Source organism: Haliaeetus albicilla, chromosome 10, assembly GCF_947461875.1.
Source record: "Haliaeetus albicilla chromosome 10, bHalAlb1.1, whole genome shotgun sequence".
In the NCBI taxonomy this organism is placed as follows: Eukaryota; Metazoa; Chordata; class Aves; order Accipitriformes; family Accipitridae; genus Haliaeetus; species Haliaeetus albicilla.
Window position 1 is genome coordinate 38,511,588 of NC_091492.1, and position 19,430 is coordinate 38,531,017.

General features: G+C 48.2%; 1 protein-coding gene across 2 annotated transcripts; it reads right to left on the reverse strand.

The window, feature by feature from the left end:
• Positions 1 to 959: 959 nt before the first annotated feature.
• Positions 960 to 5,998, reverse strand: DERL3 (derlin 3). Of its 2 annotated transcripts, none has more exons than XM_069795103.1 (7): positions 5,840 to 5,998; positions 5,621 to 5,686; positions 4,883 to 4,956; positions 4,282 to 4,375; positions 2,635 to 2,830; positions 2,146 to 2,236; positions 960 to 1,592 (listed from the first exon to the last, which is right to left on the reverse strand). In XM_069795103.1, exons 1-7 carry the CDS (start codon positions 5,930 to 5,932, stop codon positions 1,478 to 1,480), a joined length of 729 nt encoding a protein of 242 aa, XP_069651204.1. In that variant the 5' UTR covers positions 5,933 to 5,998; the 3' UTR covers positions 960 to 1,477. The 2 variants fall into 2 exon arrangements, with proteins under 2 accessions (XP_069651204.1, XP_069651205.1); XM_069795104.1 differs by having other exon boundaries at positions 5,621 to 5,683; positions 5,840 to 5,993.
• Between the last annotated feature and the right edge of the window lie 13,432 nt (positions 5,999 to 19,430).

Below are 19,430 nucleotides of genomic sequence, written 5' to 3' on the forward strand. Positions count from 1 at the left end.
CCATCTCAGAAGCAATTTAAAACAGAACATCTGTAGACTTTAAAGACAAACTCTTCCCAGGGATTGAAACACCAGCTCTGTGTTACTATGTCATGAGCAAAGCACATGGCAAGTACCTGTCAAGTCTGAGGCTGCTTAGCCTTTAGTACCACTGTGTCTCCCAGAACAAGATTACTATCTGTACAGTTCTTGCATCCTCTTCCTAGAAGGAAACAAGTGCAGCAAAATAGCTTGTTCAAATTAAGTCTGATTTTTCATAAAAAAGGTGTTCTCATGGGAAGCCCACAGAGGAGGTGGGAGAGGGGGAGGCTGTGGTTCAATCTTCCTTTGCCACAAGGCTTCTATATCATTCTTCTTAATTGGATGCTGGTTACTCACATTTCTCATAGTAGTTTTAGTGGTGGTTTGCAAGCTTGTCTAGCTGAGCAGACAGCAACATTACCATATGAGCTATCCTAAGATATATTTGCAGATTTACTCCAAAGGCTTTGAGGTCGGGTGCAAGCACACCTGTGTACTGCATTAGCAAGAATGACCAAATCCATTTAGTACAGCTGTTCATGGAAGGGACTAGCTTGTTTAGTTTTCCCCTAAAATTCAGATGTTTAAGTTTCAGAACTAAAAAAATTCAACAAGAGTGGAGTTACACTGCATGTGCAGACAGCCTTTATTACTAGTGTCAAGTGCTACTTCCAGTCACTGCCTGGATCCAGTGTCTGGCTCTGTGCCCTGTCCTTTCCCAGGCATCCCTTTGTCCAACTAGACACACCCCCGCCCCCCTCCTCATGCTCTGCAGTCCTGCTGACAGAAGAGGGGAAGGACACATTCCAGCTAGCCTGAACTTTGCTTTGCCCACCAAAAAAGAAAAGCCCAAGCAAGCAGCCTGGCAGTTTTGAACAAATTCCTGATGAGTACTGGCGAATTGCTGCCTCTGTCCCTGGCAGAAATGGACACACAACTGAAAAATAAAGACTTTAATGTAAAGACTCTTTGGAAACAACCAAAAAAAGGAGTGGGGGACTTAGAAGAAAGGAAGAGGCTGAGCTGCATTCTACCATGGTAGAGTTGGGAGTACTACTTCATTGAAAGCCCACAAAGATGTCTCACAACAGTGAGAGCCAGGAGCATTAGTCTTTGTACAGAGGACAAGAGTGACCTGGCACACAGCAAGTCATTAACAGCAAGAGAAGGAGTAACTGGTTTAACACCTCATTTGATACTTATTCCCCCCCGGGTAACTGAGGAGCCATCACAACTTCCAGTCCCTGTCCCTAGGACACCTCCGTAAGCATTCATGTGTTCTTATGTGCAAAGCTCTGTGGAACCACTTGATAAAAAAGGAAGATGGGTTACCCATACAAACAGTGAAACATTACACATTGGAATGGCAACTGGTGTTATTCCAGTAGGATCTCTGGGCCACAGCATAAGTCCAGCCGGAAGAGAGGAATCTGGCCACATGGAGAAGTCCCTTGTGTTACTGTGGATGCTGCTGCTGGTTCTGGTCTTGGTCTCTAGGTTGGTTTTCTGGACGATCCTCAGGGAGAGGGTTATAGTTGGGATCCTCTTCAGGTGTGTCAAATACCATCTTCCTGGCAAGGGACATGCCCATCCCACCAAGCAGGCAGGTTAGGAAAGTGAGCCAAGGGCAAAACCCTCAGCCCTCCTATAGCCCTTCACAGGGCTTGGCTGTATGCCACAGCCACCTGCCTACTGCAGCAGCCCTAACTGTTCTTTTGCTCAGCTCAATATGTAACCATGACAGTACCTGCTTCCTTGATCTCTAGGTCAGCTTTGATCCTCAGCATGAAGCAGAACATATTCTGCTTTCTTAAACTACAGAAATACATCAGAAAAAAATCCTACCTGCATCCAGCATTTCCACAAGCAGTAAGAACACTCCAGTTCAACTAGCAAAGCTTAAGGTAACAGCAACTGCTTTATGGACCCTGTGTACATATGTATATAATGTGCAAAGTGCCAGTGCTTTCTGCAGCAGAGGCATAAACTGTCAAGCTGAGGTGCTATCAGCATGCAATTGCGTCCTATAGTCGCCGCATGCTGTCACAGACCACAGTTTGCTATGAAAGTGATCCAGGCTGCGAAGCAACACAGCAAAGCCCAGAAAGAATTGGCTTTACTTACAGGAAGCCAGGGGTTAACAGCAACTTCTTTCCTCCAGGCTGGTTGGGGAAAACATCTTCCAAGAAATAATAGATGTGACCCACTGCAATCCCTGGGGAGAGATGTCAGGAAGGTCAGGCCCAGCTATGACTCCTTTGCCAGCTGACCCAGAGCTGCTGGGAGCCTAAGCAGGATGAAGCTCCAAGAATCCCTCAGCTGTGTACCCACATCCCAGCTCCCACCAGAGTGCTGGGGTGCCAGAGGGCCAGGCTGTTTGCTGTGCCCAACTTCTGATGCTGTGGAAGACATAGCAAAACACAGGTCACAAGCAAGAGCTCAGGCAGGAGGCTGGCCACCCAGCAGCCTCAGCCAGCTCACTTTAGGAAATCCACCATCTGAAATAAGATGAAACCAAGAAACCATGCTAGTGCCCCAGTAGCATCTATGAGAATTGAGAGCACTGCAGCTGCAAAGGGCCCTTGTTCCCAGCACCCACCAGCTTTGACTTACCCAGTAAGTCGATGATGATGGAGTTGCCCAGGAGCAGAGAGAATCCCATCAGGACCCAGGGCAAGAAGGGGGCCTGGAAGTTAAGAAGCCCAAAGAAGTTCATGCGGATGTATGGGTTCCTGCGACTCCACACGTACACCAGCATGATGGTGAAAGCCTGGCCCAGGAAAAACAGGCTGGCAAAGAGTCCAAATAGCTAGGAACTACCGAGTCAAGGAAAAAACCTGCCCACCACCTGCAGGCAGCAGAGGATGCCTTGTGACTAGGAAACCCAGAACTACAGGCAGCTGATCACAGCATGCAAGATATTGCCCATGCCACCAAACCTTTCCTGAGCTGGCATGGCACACCACACTTCCCCCCTGCCACCCCACAGCAAGACACTCTGGAGTGGCACGTACAGACTGCTCACTCCTTAATCTACCTGCCACAGCCATCAAAGACCAGTGAGCTCATATAGTCACCTTTACAAAGTGACCATCAAATATGACATTCTGATAAGGGCCTTCATATTGTTAGAGCACTTGTGAGCTAGTTTTTAGTATGTGCCACATGTTCCATTCAGTATCCGCCACCTACAGAAGAATTTCAGCAGCGAGATGGCTGTTGCCATTCACAGCCCTCTTCTCCAGGACACAAGGAGGCAGCTGGAGGCAAAATATTCCCCTGCCCTTGTTGCAGTTAGACTCCAAATCTCCCTATGGCCAAGCACACAGCTGCCGCAGGGACCCGGACACCGACTAGCCAAACACCCGAGGATGGCCAACAGACACAAGAGTTCGCACAGCTTCATGCAGACCACTGTGGGGAGAACAGTGCTCTGAGCCATCTGCATAAGACAACAGCAAGACATTCAGAAAAGATTTTATGCTTGGGAGGGAGGTATTTCTCTCTATCCAGACTATTTCATCCTACAATAAAAGAACTCCTTAAGATGTGTGATGGTATCTCCAGCCACTAACAGCTTGCGAGGACAGAGTGCTGGGCTCACGCTGCCCAGCGTGCCGACAGCAGACAGTACGTAGTCACCCCACTCCTTGTGTTTATGGTTCTGTGTTCTTCCCTTCAGCTGCAGCTCCATTTTATGACCCAGCCTCATGCCAATCGCAGCAGCACTCCAGTCTGCTCCACCCAGTAGAGCGCAGACACAGTTGCCCTGACACAGCTGGGTGGTTTCTCGCAGAGCGTAACACGGGGCTTCCTTTCAGGCTGAGCTTCCCGAGCACACTGCCACACGTCCTCTTCTGGGATCAGGCAGCCCATCCCCTTGCCAGGTGCATCAGCACTTCCAGGCAGCTTTTCCTGTATTTTTCTTCCGCTCTAAGGGTGAGGCACAGGCCAGGAGATGAGGGTGGGCAAGATGAGGAGCACAAGCTGCTGCTGTACAGCCAGAAGTTGTCCCTCCACTACATGCTCACCAGAGCTCTACCAAGCCTCAGGGCATGTGCCTGGCAGGCTTGGGCCACAACAAAGCTCTCTGTCCCATGGCACCAAGAAGGTTCATAAGCCAGCTGTCCTGCTCAGCAGGCAGGTACCTGCTACAGACTACACAATACAGCTGGAATACAGAGAGCCAGCAGACAAGCCCCACGCTATTCACAGCATCTCAGAAGACACCAAAGAGCCTCAACCAACTCAAAAGGATACTGTCATGAGAAACCCTCCAAAGAGGAACATGAAGACAAAGTCAGCCGTCCTTCCACGGAAGGAGCCTTCTTCTAGCATGCGGCAGTACCTGTACCTGAGAGCAGGAGAGAAGGGAGGGGTTGCAGTATAGGAAATTAACAGCTGGCCACCCTGTGTCCCCACAGCATGACTTTACAGGGAATAAGCCAGGTGCAAGCTATTTCATCACAGGAAGCCATCAGCCAGGTGTCCAAGCCCCAGAGCAGAACAATGCAAACTTCACCTCATACCACTGACCCCAGGGAGAGAAAGAGGCATCTGCTGTGCTCCAACCAGAGCTCACCCCAGGAATGGGCACTGCTCTCCAGCATGAGCTGCAGCAGCACTGCCAGCTTCTTCAGCCTTTTGGCAAGGGCTGCCCTGCAGCAAGCAGAGATGGAGGTACAGGAGGTGGCCACAGCTGTTGGGTGGATGGCTTCAGCTCAGGCCAAAAGAGCCAAGGGAAGAATCCACAGCCCTAAACTGCTGCCAAGACAAGTCAGCCCAGGGAGGAAGATGGGACAGGGGGAATTGCATCTAAGCCAAAAAGGGAGCAGAGAGCTTCACTGAGACCAAAGGATACAGAAATATCATGTTGAAAAAGAAACTGAATCCCAGGGGCCCAAAAAAGAGGAAGTTGGTGATCAGCCTCCATATCTGAAAGAGAAGAGAGAGGAGAGAGAGAAGGAGGTGGACAGACAGGTCTCTCCCCATCACACGTACAGCAGCCCATCACCCTATCCACTAGGGACACCCAGTCATGCACCCATCCACTCAGAACAACCCCAGGACACCAAAGAGCTGCACCACCTCCACGTGGGACAGACCTCCCTCCATTGCCCACATCAAAGTATTTTGCCCTTCCAGGTGCAGGAAAGAAGATTTCTTTACTTTTCTGGAAGGGACGGACAGCCACGATTCAGCACCCCGAACCAAAGTAAATCACTGTCCATGCCTCCCTACAATAAAGCCCTCCCCACCCAGCCTGACATCAGTTGGCCAAATGTCTCGGTGTCACAGAAAAGGAAGAGACAGGTTTTGAGTAAAGGAAAAAAGGAAACGCCAAGGCGGCGTATGGCAGGGAAAGTCTGGAAGAAGTTATCTCCATCCAAGCACCTGAGACAAGACAAGAGGGGACACCATGTTGGCGACCCAGCTCCCGCCAACCCGGGAACGCCGGAGTAGTGGGAACGAAGCCCCTTGGGATCACACAGCACTCCCCAACTACCCTGGGGAGCAGGACACCCAGGGCCCAGCCTGCCGGACCCACCCCTCGCTGGGAAGGGGCAAGAGGGGCCCCGGAGCCCGGGCGAGGCCTCACCTGGAACTTCCTGAAGATGAGGTCGGGGTTGAAGTACAGCTGGAAGGGGGTGATGAACTCCAGCTGCTGTGAGAGACAGGCAGAGCAGCTGCCACCCGCTGCCGGGCGCCCGCTGCCCTCAGCCAGCCCCCTGGCTCCCCCACCGCAGAGCAGCACCCCCTCGGGGACCCTGACCTCCCCGCCACAGCCTCCCCCCGCAGGGACCCCGCACGCCCTCACCACGGCGGCGGTGGTGAGCACGCAGGCGGTGGTGTAGGCCCGCGTCACGGCCGGCATGCCCAGGTACTCCTGCGCGAAGCCCTGGTAGGCCATAGCGCACAGCGACAGCGCCCAGCCGCGCCGCGGGCCCTCTAACGCCCCCTCCCTCCCCCAACGGCGCGCCGCCGCCGCCACGCCCCCACGGGCCGCGCCCGGCCAATCCCGACGCGACAGGCGGCGCCGAGCTGGCCAACCGGAGGGCGCCTCATGCCCTCGGCCTCCACCCGCCGCCAACCCGGAATGGACCCGCTGCAGCAGGTGACGGGCCGGCAGCGAGGGGGGGGGGGAGAGGCCGTGGGGTGCCGCCTCCTGGAGGCGGGGCGAGCCCCGGTAGCCAATGGCAGCGGGCTGTCCCGGAGAGCCGCGGTTGAGGGAAGGCGGGGAAGGCAGAAAGCAGGTCACGTGCCTCCCGGGAGAAGGCGAATCGGCGGGAGAAAAGGGTGGGACAGCGGGGCCGGGGCGGGGCTAAGGGTGCTCGCCCTGGAGGAGGGGCTGCGCGGGCTGGGGCGGAGCCCGGTCCCGCCCCCGCTGCTCCGGCCACGCCCTCCGGGGGCGGGGCGGGGAGCTGCCCGCCGGCGGGAGCCCCGCCCCGCCCCGCCCCGCCCCGGCGGCGGGTCCGCTGCGCTCAGGTCGGGTCCGCCGCGGCCGGGCCCTCGGCCTGCGAGAGCCGGGGGCTGTCCGCGGGTTGTTCCCGCGGCCTGGGAACAGCCGATTGCTGGGAGGGAGAGGGACACGCCGCTGGGAGCTGGGCCGTGAAAAGGGGCTGGTGCGTGAGTGCCTCAGCTGGTGTGCCGGGTGCTTTGCTGGTCCAAAGGGTCTCGCCTTCACTCATGCGTAAAGGGCTTGGGGTTTTTAGCCATTTGTGCGAAAACCTCTGCTGCTTCTTGGTTGGAGCAACAGGGCGCTTCCCCGAGCTGTGCGAGGTCGCACCCGGCAGCGCGAAGTCGCTGGCCGAAGCCGAGGGACGGCGTGGTTCCACCAGGGGCGGTGGGTCAGGGGGTGCCCAGCGATGCCCTGGGGAGTAATGGTGACAGCATTTGCCTTCGGCTCCCCAGGAGAGCGCCGGGTGTCTCTGCTCCTCCCGTAGCTGTGTCAAATATATTACAAAACACTCTTTGAAAGGATGATCTGATAAAGGTCTGCATAAACCTGACATGCTCTACTCTCGTGCTGATTATGCTTTCCAGAGCTGTCTGCCGTGCTCAGGAGTCAGGTCTGATGTTACAGCCACCCTGGTTTCAGGCGGAGGAACGGGCCTGGTGTTGGGTTTCTGCAGGAGAAGGTTAAGCTGTCATCAGAGCCTTAATGAGCCCTGAGATTTCCCTTTAAATCCTCAGTTAATGGGAAATTAAATCACTGGCAGGGGAGGGAGTCTTTGTGTTTTCCACCACCTCCACCCTGACTGCCCTTTGATGAAGAACAAAACCCAGATGGAAGATGAGGGGACAGAAGGTTAAAGCAACACACCAGGGGAGAGAGGGGAGAAGACGAGACAGGTGGGGTCCCATGATGGGTTCCTGTGTGCCCTGGGCACTGCGGTGCTGAAAGCCGTCTCTGACCTGGCTGCTCGGGGGAAAGGAGAAACCGCTCCAGGCCAGCACTGCATTAGGGATCCTGGGAATGGAGTGGAGGGGGAAACTTGGACCTCGAACTGCAGCAGTGTCAACAAGCTTAGCTGTGTTGTTACAGGCTTTTGGTGGGAGCTAGGATGGGTATGAGAACTCTGGCAGGTGAGAAGAGCTGAGCTTAAGACAGCTCCTCATCAGGGCCAGGAGCTCTGCAAAGGGCTGCCCGTGTTCATGTGGCTGCTTCATCCCAAATGCCATGCTGCTGCAGCTCAGCCCTTCAGCATGCCGCAGAGCTCGCAGCCCCAGCAGAAGCAGCAACTGAGTCGAAGAACTGAGAGTGAATAAATGAATAACAAATGAAATAAGGGAATAAATATCCTGCCCCTTTGGATGGGGGATTAGAGGCTTCCTATCTGCTCTCACTGCCTGTGGGCAATGCCAGCCAGAAGCTGAATTCAAGGACTGTGATTCCTGCCCCTTCCTTGTTTGAACCAAGGCTGAGATGAACATGGGGAGCCTCTCTGCTGGAAGACGGTCATCGTCCTGGAGCTCAGTCTCAATAGCTCCACAGAGAGGAGAATCCAAATGTTCAATCCCACTTACTCCCTGTGGAGGACTATGTACAAATCAGACACTGTATGAAATCTAAAAAAAAAAAGCCATCAGTTTCTCATTTTTCTTCTTTTCCCTTGTTTGCCAGCCAAAACTGGAGAACTCTACTTGTCCAGGCTTCTAATTAAGACCTTCTTTTCTAAGATTCATGGGGAAGGAGGAGAAGCAATGAAATGCATTGGGAAGCTCACCATCTCACACTAGAATAGGCCAAACAAATCTCAGTGTCACCCCTGGTTCCCAGGCTGCTTTCTGCTCGTGATCTCACTCCCTTCGGAGCTCAGCCAAACTGACTTCATGCACTACAGTATGCCCAGGGGCAGCTTTAGTCTTTATTACAACACTTGTCACATTTTATGGATTTGGGGAGTTATGTCCTTCCACAACTTCACATCAGCCTAGCCGCATAGCTGAGTTCACATTATACACCTTTGTAGTGATGCCGACATGCCACCTTCTATAAAATCATGGAATCTAACTAAAGCCTGAAAAAAGCAAACCCAAACCCTTTGTCTCAGCAGCAAGAAGGTATGAGGGACAGCCAGAACAGAAACACTGCTCAGGAGTTTCTTTGCTGATTTCCTCCTGCCTTGTCCTATTGACCTCCCCCTGCCCAGGGACCCAAAGCAGATGTAAGCACAGGTCTGAGCAGCAATGATGTACCTGTTGCCTGCTATCTTCTGGGTTCCACTTCCTTTTGGAAGCAATTCGTGTCAATGTGCAGCATCAGTTTCAGAACCCAAGACATCAGAAACTCAGAGTTCCCATAAAAGTATGTCTGATGCCCAGACTTCAGTCCATTTTGGATGGGCTTTGAAAAAAGTCTCTGTCTGGGGGCTCTCGGAGTTGCCCGAGGAACTAACTGGAAGAACTCCCATCTGTGACATTTGCTCAAGTCACTCAAAGAAAGAACTGAAACATGGTGGTACCAGAGGCAACTCTCTTTTCCAGACAGTATTTACCCATTTTGTATCTATCTGCAGGATTAGTGATAGTAACCTGTTGTACTGTCAACATTTACAATCCACAAACCAACTCACAAGAAAATATTCCTGAAAAAGAAGAACTAGTGTGTGTTGCACTCTCTCAACTGTGGATTCATTTGGCCTTTGATTTAAATATATATATATATTTCCTGAAGGGGAATGGTTTTGCACATACACAGTGACAGACTGCTACTGGACCCTCCTGTTACCTCTGGTTTTGTTTTCCCCATTTCTGGGGTGATTTTGAGGAACATGCAAGCATTTGCCTAGGGTTGCAGGTAAGCTTCACCCCGCAACAGAAACTCAACAGCTTCCTGTCTCAGTTTCTGCAAACCAAAATAGCAAAGAGTTAGAAAACAAAGAAAAAAGCTATTAACTCTCCCCATGAGTTAAGCAGCACATAAACCTCAAGAAGGCACATGAGCAAAGATAAATGGGCTGTTGCAGCGTTCATCTCTTTTGTTTGTAGTAAATTATTGTGTGTAATTCATGTTTCCTGTCCATAAATGCCAGAGGAACTTGAAGACATGGAATCCATTCTAATTTAGTAAAGACAAAAACAACTCCTTTTGAGCCCATCTGGAACTTGTTTTTATCGTAATTGTTTTGGGCTCAGTAACGAGTTCAAGATCTAACTGCCCTCACTAATTGGTTCAAGAATAAACAGATGCTTTGTTTAAAGGCGACAGTTCCCATTTTGCCCAGCACAGCACTCTCCGGGGTCACAGGATGAAAGGAGCTGTACGCCACGTCAGCACAGGCCTTAATGAGCATTGGCGCCCTCGCCAGGGGTGCTCACTCCCCTCAGCAGTTGATGGGGCAGGAGAGCAGCCCCCAGCCATGCACTTGATGAGTGTCCAGCCGGTGACACGTACCCTCTGCTCTTTAACACCTTGGGCATTTTGTTTGTAAATTCGTCTGATGACCTTTTGCAACATGTCCTACAGTAACAAGCCATAAGTGGTCTGATGACACATAGGCACTCCCTCCAGCTAGGCTATAGGGCACACAATGGGGAGAGTTCATTCCCTGGGTCACCTAAACCCAAGCCCCTTGGCTGGAGTAATGCTCCACCCCCCTGCAGTAGAGCCCCAATTCTTTTCTTCATTTGAAAACAAAGATACACTGAGAGACTCCTTCACCAGGATATGAGACTATGCAAGTTCTGTACAAAGTCTCACCCACCCTAGTGCTCCCTGGGACACGCCACACCTGAGATCGCTGTTAGCCCTGGTGTAGAAGAGGTCACTGCATGACTGATGCACAGGCAGTAGGAACAGATTCAGAAAAAGCAGCACTGAGCTCCCCTACAAGTGAGCCACAACAGCCAGAGGGACCTTACTGGAAGGTTATTTCAGCTCTCAGACTGTCCTCAGTGGCGTGGACAACAGGTGCCAAGACCTCCAGATCCACCACAAAGTAGCCGCTGAGTTTCTGCTCTGGTTTTGGAAACAAGGCTCCATGAACCCACTGTGCATAGATAAGCTGTGTAATCATAACTGCCTGAGGCACTTGAAATGTTTACTTTTCAATGTTTAATGGCCATATATAAATTCTTTCTCCTTCATTGAAGGATTTCCTGTCTCAAATCAGCTAACTCTACAGTGTGATGGCTAAAGTCAGGAGAAAGTAAATCATACAGAATTGGATGGGGGTTTTATTTGTTTGTTTGTTAGAAAGAAACTAAAGATAGTACTTAAAGCTCAGCCCTTCAAGGACATGTGGTTTGCACAGGGTATGCAGTAAATCAAAGTTTATGTTATTTTTATTTCCTATGTTTCTTAGTTCAAAAATACAGCTTTGCATCTGGCATATCATGAGAAAGAAGATCTCACCTAAATCTCCTTGAGCAGAGCCCAATCACATATCCAAATAAAAGACCTCTTCCAAAACAGCTTCTGGTCATGAGTTGAAGACATCAAGCAAGAAAACGTCTGTCTCTTTGCACAGTTATTTTTTTCCAGTGCTTAATCATTCTTGTTAAATTCTTCTGCCTTGTGATCTGTCCTCTACACCATAGGTCACCTCCCACAGCTGTCAGTGGGAATATCTTTCAAGGGCCTTTATTTTGTAACATCCATTTCCTAAGCACTGTGGCTAAATCAACAAGAGAACTGAAAAACAATGCTTGTTTCTTATAAAAAGAGGTCTATGTTCAGCTCACAATCGCAGCACATACAACTGAGCACGCTGCCAGCTGTTGAAGACCCCTACAAGGAGTCAGAAATGGTATTTGTAGTTTTGTTTTCACCAGAGGCAGGACTACGTGTCCTAGTCCGGGTGCCTCTCAATAAGCCAGGGGACAGCTCTAATAAAAAGCTCTATCTGAAGTGGGTGTTAAATAGGAAATCAGGATGAGTCTGACACTCCGGCACTGCTGCACATATTTTCCTCTCCTCTGACAGGAACATTCAGCGACATTTGGCAGAGTCTAAACGCTCTTCTCTCGCATGCAGGAACAGAGGTGGTGCTCAGCCAAACAGTTTGTTCTCTCTGGCCTTCAGGTCACCCAGTTTCAACTAACTGCCTGCATCAGTGTCTGATACCAAGAAGGAAGGAAAAGGAATAGTTCAGCCACAACATGACCTACAGCTCACAGTGGACTGAGAAAGGGGTATTTCAATTATTTTTAGTATTTTGGGCTTTTTCAGTTTTCCCAGAGAAGCTCTATTGCTTATCAGGAGGATGAAAATGCAGACTGCTGATCCAACATGCACAACATAGAGCCATTCTTCTGATATCCAAAAATCCTAGCTACAAGGAAAAGCAGCTAGTTCCCTTGGCTGTATCAGCCCTCGTGTCCTCAGAGGACTCAGCTCCCATGTATCTCCTCTGGTCTGGAAAGCATCCCAGTGGCTCTGTGTGGTAGCAGAAGCTCTGTCAGCATTGGGTCCCTGCCCTGAGAAACCTCTGCAATGAAGCCCATTTCCTGAAGTTCTTATACAGTGTCTTGAACTTACATAAATTGTGGGTTTTTTCTAAGGAACATTAGTGAACTGCTGGAACTGAGAATAATGGTGTCACAGCAGGGCACTCATTTCCTACAAAGAAAATCCGTTTTAACAGCTAAGTTCCATAAACATTGCTTTCACCATAAAAACAGCAGACCTACTGGATGTTTCTTGAGAAAGCTGCTTGTTTGTAGATGATGTTGTGTGTCTTCTGTATTCTGAGTCCTGCAGGAGTCAGGACAAGCAGACAGAAGTATTTCATATTTCACTGTGGTGGTCCTTACAGGAAAGAGAGAAGGGTTTACAGAAATAGCAAGTGTAGAGCTTGGGAGATAGCCACAACCAGCCAGGGAACAGCTTCAAATCTCTTCTGCGATTTACAGTTTGGCATTTGTAAGGAGAATTCATCCTGTAGATCCAAGCCTCACAGATAGAAATGGGGCCCTTTTTCTCCTCTTGCAGTGTAATTGGAGTTGGTCCAGATAATCCTGAGGTAAAAACACTTTAAAACATAAGAACCTCTCAGCGCATGGCAGATCAAAGAGCATGTGTTCATGGTCTTTCCTAATGGCAGGATTACTACTTATTCCTGCAGTCAGATAATTACAGGCAGAGACTGCCATCACATTCTCCAAATAACTACTCTCCCATGCTCCTGGCATCATATTTCACCTTGATTATGACAGGTTTGAGTTCAGTGAAAAAGTATTTGAGGGAAGAGGGTGGTAGGTCCTCGTGGTGGTGCTGGAAACCTGCTGGGTTTATGTGAAGGCTTCCAAAGCCAGAGTTTGAGTAACTGCAGTGCGGTGATTATACCCTGATGACAGACCCCGAGACTGGAGATTTCTCATCTACACCAACTGTGACTCTGAAATTGTGACAACTTATCCTAAGGACTGAACATTGGGAATGCTGGGTTTTTTAAGTTTGCAGCAGGAAGCCAGTTAGAAACACAACCAGTGTGAACATCTGTCAGGACCAAAGCACGAGTCATATAGATGCCACATAGGAGGAAAAACTCTATCCATCCACTCCTCATCAAGGTGTCTGTAACTAGAAAAGACAGAGGACAACCTCCAGGAACTCCCACTTCCAGCTAGCCAGCTACACACGCAGATCTAGCCACAGCAACAGCCAATTTATGCCCCTTCTGGAACAGGGAGGTTTGTGAACAGCCTGTGCCACAATCCACGGCATCTCACTGCCTACCTGCAGAACTTCATTCATCTCTTAGAGCTGTCATAAGCTCACCTGATATTTCCCTTCTCTGACCCGAGACTGCCATAGACAGTTGCTCACTTCATTGCACAGCTTGCAAGCTCTCTGATTTAATCCTCACATGAAAGCACTGGGAATGGGTTTTGAAGAGAGAGAAGGTGGCTCTGCGCAGTTCAGGGAAGGTAGAGGTGAAATAAGGAGAAGCTTGAGGAAAGCCCATTGGGAGGCCCAGCAGAAGATGCAAACACATCCCCTGACAACACCTGCCCTTGTGCATTGGTGCCAGTGCCTCTAGGATTTCCTTTGGACTGTGACTAATCCTGCCTTCATCTTCTGTTAGATAGATGAATGTGCACATATTTACCTTGGAAAAATAAGACAATGCAATGGTCTAAGCAGGCAGTCCTTGACCAGGTCATTGCAGAACCATATATTTCTATGTTAGACTGCAACAGAAATAAGACAGATGGATCAGATTCATGGTACTCAGGCCCAGGGAATGGATGGAGACCAGACTGCCTGCAAGAACTGCATTCCTTCACCTCTTATCCAACTAGAGACATGCTTTGACACGTTGGCTTCTGTCTAAGGAGCTAGAAATGGAATAATCCCCACCTACCTCAAAGGCTCCCATGATGCATCTCAGTGACTAGAACAACCAGGGACACTCCACCTGGTAGCCGCAAGCTGAAACTCCTGTACGCCATCACCTGAGGGGACAAAGAGCTGCACTAGGTTGTCCCTGCTTATAAGATGCTAGGAAAAAGGACAGAGCTCTTGCCTAGTACAGAATATGTGTTTTTCTTCCTGGAAGAGATCTACCCAAGCCTGGTCTCATTCAGAATAGACTTTAGGAAGAAACTAGAGCTTTCCTTTCTGAATGTATTACTGTTCTTGATACATGCTGCCTAAACTATACACCAGTGGCTGTTAACTTGTACAGTTATGTACAGTTATGTCTATTTCCTCAATGAACAAGTTACCGTTTGGGAAGCTGTTAGTAGTCCTCTGACCCCTGCCATATGCCACAGGCAGCAAACTGCTGGCATGTTGGATTCAGAGCATAGTATAGGAAATTTTGTACTTCTCCTGCCACTTAGTGGCTGCAGCTGATGCAGCACCACATCCCTACTTACATGTTCGTAAGACAATATACTTCTGCGATGCAGAACAGGTATATATTTCTGTTCAGGTGCAGTAAAACCTGAGTACAGATAAAGAGGCATTTAAAAAAAAAGTTTCACTTATTTTGAGTACTTTGAAATCTGTCAGGCCACTCACAAATTGCACTCTGCAGGATGAAAGGATGTTAAAATACCATGATTACTCCTAAAGGCCAGATACTTTGTGAAACAGCCACTTTGTTATTATTGCTGGCAATGCAAAATGCCTCCATCTCCACTAGGCCCCATCTCTAGGATTCATGAGGATACAGCTTTTCTCACTGCCAGGGTGTGCCTTTCTATTTTACAGAAAGAAGCAAGCCGTCATTGCTGTTACTGCTGCCTTGCTGTCGTCTGTAGCTTACATGGAAAAGGGAACCATTTCTGGAACAATAAGCAGCTACCACATGAGCCAAACCCATTGCAGAAGGCCTGTCAGCTACTCTGTACTGATTAAATGATGGGTAGTTAACAAGGGAAGAGTGTAAAACTCACATGCTAGTGAATGGTAAGCCAAAAGACAAAGATGAAAGGTCACTGAAGAAGTCACTATTACAGTGGGATGAAACCTTTTCAATTCATCAGAATTTAGCTCTCGGGGGTAGAGGAGGGGCTTCTACTGCATAGAGTTATTTATTTTTTAACCAAGATATTAAAAAAGAACTGAGTTTCAATTTTGTATTCCCAGGGTGTGACATAAATCCATTGTATGAAGGCTCCTCCACCATACCTCTGTGAACAGCTATGGTGAAGTTCATTTGATTCCTTGATCAATATCTCCCAAGCATAAAACCAGTTATAGTCCTTGGTATAATGAGCCCCAGTTGCCCTCAGAAGGGCTCTTCTCTCCACCCTCTGAGGCTGTAGGGAGAACAAGGCTTAAAGAACATCAGAATAAAGTTTCTGAGAGGATGCCACAACTCAAAACAAACTGAGAACATTTTGATCAGATGCTCATTCTTCCCCCAGCAGCCTACTCTCCCATGGCCACCTCAGCACTAGGTTTACCTGCAACGCTACATATTATGTAGATATATTACATATTATGTAATATGCACTTTAATATAATATAATATATAAATTAATACATATTATGTATTATGCAGTTTAGAAACAAAAAAGTCACACACCATATGTAAAAGCAAAGCCCTCTGCCTCCTGTGAAATGAAAGCCAGAAATGATTTGTCAGTGACAAAATCAACTACTGTTAAGTGTTGCTGTTTGCTCTATGCCAGGCTATGGAGACAGAACAGGACTGCAGCCTCCTGTGAATCAGTGCACAGTCCCTTGCCAGCAAGAGCTGGATTGCCTGTATAGCACCAGGACATAGACAGGAGTACAGTGAAAGGGCTTGGCATAACAAGAGATTTGAAAGTTTGGGGTTCAATCATTCCTGTCACTGACAGGACCAAGGAAAATAGTCTGGTTTGTCTTTCAGATCCTAGATTGGGTTCCAGGACAATTACAGTCAGAAAAAAAGCTGTAGCTTACTTCTGCTTTGATCACACTTAATCAGACAAGCGCTACCGGGCAACTATGTCAGATGCTTTGAGAGCGAATTTATGCCATAAACCATACTGGCCTTCAGGAGGATTTAGACAGCCCTGGATGTTGCAGAATCATTTCCCCAAACTGTCATGTACTTTCAACAAAAGTAATTGAACTGTCTTGCTAATGAACATGCATTCTCCGTTTTGAGAATGTAAATCAGCTGGCAAAACACCTGCCAAGTCTACTGTCTTATCCTAATGTAATGAGTGACTAAATACACATTCCTATGCTGGAGATTTAAATAATATTTTAGAGCACTGCTGAGAGTACCAGCGGCTTTGGCAGACAGAGGAAAACATACCAAAGTGGATGAACAAGCTGCAGAGACTTGTAAAAAACATCTTTTTTACTATTATTGTTGACAGATTTTTTTTTTTAATTTGAATTTTTATAAGGCTGTGTAAGTACTATCATGTTCTTGTAGAATTATTTGTCCAACTCATCACAGTCCTTGGGATAAAGCTGACAGACTAATGGCTCTCCTGGCAGCTGCATGCCACCACTGTGGCTGTGAAAATAGTGCAGAAGCTGGGTGTTAAGGAAGGTTTGGGAAGGTCACCCTGTAAATACAGCTCAGGTCTGAGCACAGAACTGTTTGGTGGCTCCTGAAGGGAGAAGCAAACCATTTTCCTTTAGCTCATGGCCACAAAAGAGCTCTGTGATACAGGACCTGATAGGGAATGTACTCTATAATGAAAGCAGGGAAATGAGCAGGAGGAGTGTTACATTCCTAGGCATTGTGATTAAAAAAGAAATGTGCTGTTGTAGGGAGAGGACCTCTCTCACTTGGAGAACTAGAATAACTGGGAAGAGCAGAGATATCAGGTGCACAGTCCTTAGTTCAGGTCTCAGTAATAGGACAGGGAAGTGGTGTAGCCAAGGAAAGTGCAAGTGAAATGTACCCGCTTCTAACTGGGACGGGGAGAGCTTGGCCTCTTCTTGCTGCAGGGTTGGAATGGTCTGGCTTCATTGCTGTCCTAGGAGAACATCCTGCCTCAGGCTGGTATGGAAGTTATTTACAAGAAAAGGCTTTGAGGAAAAGAAAAATCAAAGATTATTTTAATTTGTGATTTTAGAACTATTGTGAGACTAGGGAAAACTTTCCTTTTCTTCATTAGATGGCTCTGTAAGGAGAAAATGAGCAGGTAGAGCAGAAAGAGCTCCCCAGCTTTGGGTTATCTAAGTTCTTCTCAGGGTGAGTGGGGTCATATTCACATAGCAGAACACAATCTAGCCTGAGGTGCCCTGCACTGACTGGCGAACAGCCAAACCTGAGCATGGGTTCTTCATGTCACCCGCAGAGCTGTCCCACTGGGAGGGGTTTGCAAGCAGGGGGCTGGCAAAGGCCATCCTGGCCCTGGGCCACCCAGAACATTGTGCAGGAGGTGTCAGGCTGAAGGCCAGGGGGCCCCAGCAAGCTCAAAGTGGTCTTGAGACATGGGACAGTGCTCCCAGTCCAAGGACACCATCAGGGCACAGCTTGCCAGTCACAGGATCTCACATACAGATGGGAAACCAAAGGCAGAGGCACAAAATAGGTGTGAACTGACAAGGATGGGGTGGTGACAGAGAGAGAGAGAGCAGCCAACAGGGTGGTGTGGCTGCAACGAGGAAGGGATGTTCACTGACAGTGAGATGAACATGGAGACATGATGCTACTCACACTCAGCTGTGGTCCTCTGCAGAAGCTGTAGGTCAATTTGAAGGCAGAGTCACACAGGAAAGTGTCCAGGCAATAGTGGCAAGAATGACCTGAGGCTTACGAATATGACAGAGAAGGAAAGATCAACGAAACTGTTTAGAAAGTTTCTACACAGTGTCCCTGACTCTCTACAGCTAGGCCTGGTGTTGTTCTGATGCAGGACACCCACTTATAATGTAATGTTCAGGGCATCCTACTGCAAGGGGAGAAAGATGGATGTTTTTTGCTCACAAGCCTGCCAGTGAGCTCTCAGTTGCCATACTGTGTCAGCCAGGACAGCTTTTTCTACACCCTTCAAAAAGTCAAGAGACCTCATTTTTATACCAACACCCTGATCCCATGATGCTGCATGAAGCAGCCCCATTCACCTGCCCATGCTTCCAAAGGCATAGCAGCAGTGTTAGACAGCGATATAAGCAATGGGCAATACTGATGAAATGACGTCAAGGAGACCAGAACATGGTATAGGACCCACTGTCTGCCACGTATTTCACCTGTAACATAATACTGAAGATGTAGAAGCTATTCTGGCTGAATATGCAATTATAGACAGCTAAACAAAAGAACATGTAGGAACAACTGTGTAATGAGAAAGTTCGGCAGAGAGACATTGTCTGCTCTGTACAACATGTGAAGTAGCATAGGAAAGGCACTCTATTTTAAACTAAAATATGTGTCATTACCATGAAAAGGTAGAAGAAACAGCATGCCAATGAATCAGAAATGCACTGGATATAAATGGCCATGAGAAAATCACCCCTACCATAGAGAAGCTCTGTCCAATAGAGCTTAGCTAGAAATGAGGCAGAAGTCATCAAACTTAAACAAATTTGGCAGCGCTTCTTGAATAATTCACTATGTGAGTACAGGTTTTTGTAATGAATTGAATTAACTGAAGTTATAACACCAGTCTCTACCACTATTTACTGTTTTTGCACTGGCTTTTTGTAAACATACATGTTAAATATTAAACTAAAGACACTTGCAGGCCTTTGCCCCAAAGCAGTCCCAAATTCTTTGTGAATGGCAATGAATTATTAATACTATTCTGCAGTAGAGGGAGATAGTTTAAAGACTGGGGGGGGTCTGTCTTTGGCACCTCCCATCTTACAACATTCATAGCCTATTCTAATCTCCACTTCACACCACTCAAAGCATGAATGGACCAAATATGTGTTGAGCCATTTTGTTCTGTAAAAGGAAGCCATCCATTTTCTATCAATGTTCTTCAGCTTTAGAGCAAGATCCTGATCCTGACAATATGTGCCACTGGGATTGGAGGCACTTTCCAATATGGTTACAACATCTCCATCATCAATGCTCCAACTTCAGTAAGTACTGCTAGTCTGAGAGCCTCCTCCTGAGACAGACACTTCCTTAGTGTCCTCAGTCTGGCTATAAACAGTAGCCTGCCACTGAAAATATGCAGTCTGGTAATACTGAGGGTGAGAAGGGAAGGATGTGTTGTTCCCTCTGTATAATTCACATCTGAGGTACAGGACTTTGTTGTCAAAAGCCACCCTTGAGCAGGACCTAGTGTCACAAGAATTTATTCAGAAGCCTTGTTTCAACTGCTTAGCAAATCTAATTCTAAAATTTTCCAACCTGCATCCTTTGAAATTGGCTTTTGCCCTTAAATTCAAAGTCAGACCCACGAAATACATTTTTAAATTATCTGGGATAGCTACATACAGATACAAACCAAGTACAACTTTTCAACAGCTGCAGTTTTACACTCTAACCATCTGTTAAAAACACATCTAAGAACTGGAGGCCGTTTTCAACCAAAGATTTGGAGGC

What these genes read in the sequence shown, in the direction of transcription:
- DERL3 (XM_069795103.1), bottom strand. Translation starts at nt 5,932, where the DNA reads ATGGCCTACCAGGGCTTCGCGCAGGAGTACCTGGGCATGCCGGCCGTG. An exon ending in TTTTTCAACATGATATTTCT is followed by an intron (nt 4,376 to 4,882) that starts GTATCCTTTGGT and finishes TCCTGCTCTCAG; the next exon opens with GTACAGGTACTGCCGCATGC. An exon ending in CATCATCATCGACTTACTGG is followed by an intron (nt 2,237 to 2,634) that starts GTAAGTCAAAGC and finishes ATCTCTCCCCAG; the next exon opens with GGATTGCAGTGGGTCACATC.